The sequence below is a fragment of the Pimephales promelas genome, chromosome 13 (genome assembly GCF_988280905.1).
Source record: "Pimephales promelas chromosome 13, fPimPro1.hap1.1, whole genome shotgun sequence".
NCBI lineage: Eukaryota > Metazoa > Chordata > Actinopteri > Cypriniformes > Leuciscidae > Pimephales > Pimephales promelas.
The window spans coordinates 36,470,737-36,477,866 of NC_142781.1; the positions used below are offsets into that span (position 1 = coordinate 36,470,737).

Below are 7,130 nucleotides of genomic sequence, written 5' to 3' on the forward strand. Positions count from 1 at the left end.
CACCAGAGAATCACATCAAAACACCAGACAATCACATCAAAACACCAGACAATCACATCAAAACCCCACACAAACACATCAAAACACCACACAATCACATCAAAACACCAGACAATCACATCAAAACCTCACACAATCACATCAAAACACCAGACAATCACATCAAAACACCACACAATCACATCAAAACACCAGACAATCACATCAAAACACCAGACAAACACATCAAAACACCACACAATCACATCAAAACACCAGACAAACACATCAAAACACCACACAATCACATCAAAACACCACACAATCACATCAAAACACCACACAATCACATCAAAACACCAGACAAACACATCAAAACACCACACAATCACATCAAAACACCACACAATCACATCAAAACACCAGACAATCACATCAAAACACCAGACAAACACATCAAAACACCACACAATCACATCAAAACACCACACAATCACATCAAAACACCACACAATCACATCAAAACACCACACAATCACATCAAAACACCACACAATCACATCAAAACACGACACAATCACATCAAAACACCAGACAAACACATCAAAACACCACACAATCACATCAAAACACCACACAATCACATCAAAACACCAGACAATCACATCAAAACACCACACAATCACATCAAAACACCACACAATCACATCAAAACACCACACAATCACATCAAAACACGACACAATCACATCAAAACACCAGACAAACACATCAAAACACCACACAATCACATCAAAACCCCACACAATCACATCAAAACCTCACACAATCACATCAAAACCCCACACAATCACATCAAAACACCACACAATCACATCAAAACACGACACAATCACATCAAAACACCAGACAAACACATCAAAACACCACACAATCACATCAAAACCCCACACAATCACATCAAAACCTCACACAATCACATCAAAACCCCACACAATCACATCAAAACACCACACAATCACATCAAAACACCACACAATCACATCAAACCACCAGACAATCACATCAAAACACCACACAATCACATCAAAACCTCACACAATCACATCAAAACACCAGACAATCACATCAAAACCTCACACAATCACATCAAAACACCACACAATCACATCAAAACCTCACACAATCACATCAAAACACCACACAATCACATCAAAACACCACACAATCACATCAAAACCTCACACAATCACATCAAAACACCAGACAATCACATCAAAACACCAGACAATCACATCAAAACACCAGACAATCACATCAAAACACCAGACAATCACATCAAAACACCACACAATCACATCAAAACACCAGACAATAACATCAAAACCTCACATAATCACATCAAAACACCAGACAATCACATCAAAACACCACACAATCACATCAAAACCTCACACAATCACATCAAAACCTCACACAATCACATCAAAACACCAGACAATCACATCAAAACCTCACACAATCACATCAAAACACCACACAATCACATCAAAACCTCACACAATCACATCAAAACACCACACAATCACATCAAAACACCAGAGAATCACATCAAAACACCACACAATCACATCAAAACACCAGACAATCACATCAAAACCCCACACAAACACATCAAAACACCACACAATCACATCAAAACACCAGACAATCACATCAAAACCTCACACAATCACATCAAAACACCAGACAATCACATCAAAACACCACACAATCACATCAAAACACCAGACAATCACATCAAAACACCAGACAAACACATCAAAACACCACACAATCACATCAAAACACCAGACAATCACATCAAAACACCAGACAAACACATCAAAACACCACACAATCACATCAAAACACCACACAATCACATCAAAACACCAGACAATCACATCAAAACACCAGACAAACACATCAAAACCCCACACAATCACATCAAAACACCACACAATCACATCAAAACACCAGACAATCACATCAAAACACCAGACAAACACATCAAAACACCACACAATCACATCAAAACACGACACAATCACATCAAAACACCAGACAAACACATCAAAACACCACACAATCACATCAAAACACCACACAATCACATCAAAACACCAGACAATCACATCAAAACACCACACAATCACATCAAAACACCAGACAAACACATCAAAACACCACACAATCACATCAAAACACCACACAATCACATCAAACCACCAGACAATCACATCAAAACACCACACAATCACATCAAAACCTCACACAATCACATCAAAACACCAGACAATCACATCAAAACCTCACACAATCACATCAACACCACACAATCACATCAAAACCTCACACAATCACATCAAAACACCAGACAATCACATCAAAACACCAGACAATCACATCAAAACACCAGACAATCACATCAAAACACCACACAATCACATCAAAACACCAGACAAACACATCAAAACACCACACAATCACATCAAAACACCAGACAAACACATCAAAACACCACACAATCACATCAAAACACCACACAATCACATCAAAACACCAGACAATCACATCAAAACACCACACAATCACATCAAAACACCAGACAAACACATCAAAACACCACACAATCACATCAAAACACCACACAATCACATCAAACCACCAGACAATCACATCAAAACACCACACAATCACATCAAAACCTCACACAATCACATCAAAACACCAGACAATCACATCAAAACCTCACACAATCACATCAAAACACCACACAATCACATCAAAACCTCACACAATCACATCAAAACACCAGACAATCACATCAAAACACCAGACAATCACATCAAAACACCAGACAATCACATCAAAACACCAGACAATCACATCAAAACACCAGACAATCACATCAAAACACCACACAATCACATCAAAACACCAGACAATAACATCAAAACCTCACATAATCACATCAAAACACCAGACAATCACATCAAAACACCACACAATCACATCAAAACCTCACACAATCACATCAAAACCTCACACAATCACATCAAAACACCAGACAATCACATCAAAACCTCACACAATCACATCAAAACACCACACAATCACATCAAAACCTCACACAATCACATCAAAACACCACACAATCACATCAAAACACCAGAGAATCACATCAAAACACCACACAATCACATCAAAACACCAGACAATCACATCAAAACCCCACACAAACACATCAAAACACCACACAATCACATCAAAACACCAGACAATCACATCAAAACCTCACACAATCACATCAAAACACCAGACAATCACATCAAAACACCACACAATCACATCAAAACACCAGACAATCACATCAAAACACCAGACAAACACATCAAAACACCACACAATCACATCAAAACACCACACAATCACATCAAAACACCAGACAATCACATCAAAACACCAGACAATCACATCAAAACACCAGACAATCACATCAAAACACCAGACAATCACATCAAAACACCAGACAATCACATCAAAACACCACACAATCACATCAAAACACCAGACAATCACATCAAAACACCAGACAATCACATCAAAACACCAGACAATCACATCAAAACACCAGACAATCACATCAAAACACCAGACAATCACATCAAAACACCACACAATCACATCAAAACACCAGACAATCACATCAAAACACCAGACAAACACATCAAAACACCACACAATCACATCAAAACACCAGACAATCACATCAAAACACCAGACAAACACATCAAAACACCACACAATCACATCAAAACACCACACAATCACATCAAAACACCAGACAATCACATCAAAACACCAGACAAACACATCAAAACCCCACACAATCACATCAGACAAACACATCAAAACACCACACAATCACATCAAAACACCACACAATCACATCAAAACACCAGACAATCACATCAAAACACCAGACAAACACATCAAAACCCCACACAATCACATCAAAACACCACACAATCACATCAAAACACCAGACAATCACATCAAAACACCAGACAAACACATCAAAACACCACACAATCACATCAAAACACGACACAATCACATCAAAACACCAGACAAACACATCAAAACACCACACAATCACAGCAAAACACCACACAATCACATCAAAACACCACACAATCACATCAAAACACGACACAATCACATCAAAACACCAGACAAACACATCAAAACACCACACAATCACATCAAAACACCACACAATCACATCAAAACACCAGACAATCACATCAAAACACCACACAATCACATCAAAACACCACACAATCACATCAAAACACCACACAATCACATCAAAACACCACACAATCACATCAAAACACCACACAATCACATCAAAACACCACACAATCACATCAGTGTCAGCACTGCACACTTGCTATTTTATTATAGTCAATATAATGAATAGTCAAGTAAGTTACAATTATTTATATAGCACTTTTTACAATACATATGGTTTCAAAGCAGCTTTCAGAGATAACAGAAAAATGAAAAGTTAGTTTCTATAAGAAAAAAACTACAGTAGTCAGAGTCCAGCTTAAGTTCAATGATTTTTCATTTTGTTGTAATAAAAGTTATTAATTTACTTAATTTATATATACGTATATAGCGGCTTTGGAGAAAACCGTGATGTCCCCAACTAAGCAAGACAAGAGACGACAGAGGAACCAGAACTCCTCAGTGCAGAATGGAGAAACCAGACTCAGTCGCTCAGTTTCTCTGGCCAACAAACAGTGTGTGATTATTATCCAGGCATTACAGGTCAGAGGTCAAATTGAATCTGAACATTCAGGATATTATCCAGTTCCATAACAAATTTGATGCATCAAATGACTGTGCAAGAGTAACATGGGAAGATGAGAAGAATCAGAAATATGTCATGTTTGTGTTGATGTGAGAAATGAAAGAGAAGGACAGATGTGAACTAGAGTAAACAGAGCACTGTAGTTCCTGCAACACAAACCTTGTGAATGAAACAGAGTTGAGCGTGAGAGACAAGAGCAGCTCGTGTTTCATTTAACCCTCAGGACTTCACATAGCAACTGCAAATATTACTGGAGCTCTATAAAAAGACCAGCACGCTTTTGTGGAGGAACGCAGTGGCGTTTTATAGTCCCTAAACGTCAGCAGGGGCCGATTACGCACACACATGAGCGCTTTAGTATCAGTCCACAACACCACATCTGCGACCAGTGTGCTCTGAGAAGAGATAAACACCACAACTTTTACGAGCGTGTCCGATCAAGGATACAGTCAACAACTCTGACCGGTTCCTGTTTCTACCTGATTTATCACTGGAAGGCTGTTAGATGCAGATTCTGGCACTGTAAGACAAACACACTGGCAGAGAAACCAGGTTGTAGATCCTGAAATTAAAGTTTCAAATCACTTAGCCTCCCTAAACACTGAAACACTGAAGCCTCCGTTACAAACGAGCCGATCCGATGGTTTACACACAGAGAACGTCTCGCTTCGATCTCCACGTAATCTCACTGCTGTCTGAAGAAACAGTTGCGATCCTACGGGATCTGCAGTCACAGAGAGTCCTCCTGCTTCTCCCAGTGAGGGGATTTAAAGTCAAAGAGGGAAATCAATCAATGGCTGGAGAGATGAGCTCTGGATTCCTGAAGGGTTTTTGTTACTGAAACACAGTTATTTTCGATGGGGGTTTTATTACTATCCATTCACTACCCTGAAAGGTCTCATTTAGTCATTTAGCGGACGCTTCTCTCAGATCACCCGAGCAGAGACTGTTAAATGTTCCTCAGGTTAGATTGAAGACTAGAGGAGATCCAGCTTTTGCCGTTGTTGCACCAAAACTGTAAGACAGCCTTCCTGTTTTCCTGCCGCTACACTGCATGAGTTCAAAGCAGAACCCTAACCCGATCATTTTTCTTTGGCTTATAATTGTGTTCGGTCCAGTAATCTGCTGATGATGACCGACATAGTGTACAGCACCTTGGTCAACAATTGTTGTTTTTAGTGGTGCTACATAAATAAAGTTCCTTTGAATTTGATTGGATACGAGCATTCATTCTACAATCAATGTCTCTCTTCATGCCGTGGAAGAGAGTTTCTCATCTTCAGGTAAAGCTGAAGTTATCTCTGTGGTTTAGTTGTTCCCCCATGAAGCTCTATATCCGCATTTTGTTTTCCTAATTGAACTCCCACAGGCAGCCTTGACCTTTTATGGCAGGAGAGGAGTATCGGAAAGGGTTAGGGGAAATTATGGGAACGAGGAAACATTACTTTGAAGAGAATCGAAACATGTCCATGTTCACTTGCAAGGTGCATATACTGCCATCAGTTATTAATAAAGGTAATTTCCCTAAACATGATGTCACACAAACAGCGCTAATAATCCATTACAGCTGTAATAGATGCAGCTATGAAAATATGACAACAACGGTATAGTGCAATACTCTATTCTGACACTGAAGAATACCTTTGTTTAAAATGTATTTTCCAATCAAAAAGTCATCTTACACAACACATAAGAGAGAATCACTGTAAATGTAAATTCTGTCACCATATCCGTCTTTCTCTAAGTTACACTGAGATTATGATGTTCCCAGGAAAACGTTCACTCGGGTTTGCAACGACATGAGGGAGAGTAGACGGTGACAGAAGGTTCATTATGGGGTGGACTAGCTTTTTAATAGTTTTCAAAAAAACAAATAAAAAATTCTAATTTAAGACACATAAAAACGCAATTCTGTAGTAGACCAGCATTGTGACTTTGACTGACCCTGACAGCTCGCGCTAACACTGATCCACAAGTACACTGAGAATCTAAATCTGCCATGAATGTGACTTACCTCGTCCCACTTCATGAACTTGTCCCCATTCCTGAGCTTCTCGGGCACGGACACGCGTTTGAGCTGAAGCGCGTGAACCCCCGGCTGCGCTCCCGCCATGACGCGCGCGGACCTCACGCGAGCGATTCTGCTTCAGGAAGATCTCACTGATGAGACTCTGCTAACGCGCCCGATGCTCGCCACTCTGGCAAGCGCTCAGGATTGGTGCAT

The 7,130-nt window shown here is 39.7% G+C and overlaps 1 protein-coding gene across 2 annotated transcripts in view; it reads right to left on the reverse strand.

The window, feature by feature from the left end:
- plcb1l (phospholipase C beta 1-like) overlaps positions 1 to 7,130 on the reverse strand; it is a 74,207-nt gene extending 67,077 nt beyond the window's left edge. For both annotated transcript variants that reach the window (XM_039684330.2, XM_089119014.1), the window contains exon 1: positions 6,921 to 7,130. In XM_039684330.2, the coding sequence (XP_039540264.2) occupies positions 6,921 to 7,019 (99 nt within the window). In that variant the 5' untranslated portion in view covers positions 7,020 to 7,130. The remainder of the gene's footprint in view (positions 1 to 6,920) is intronic.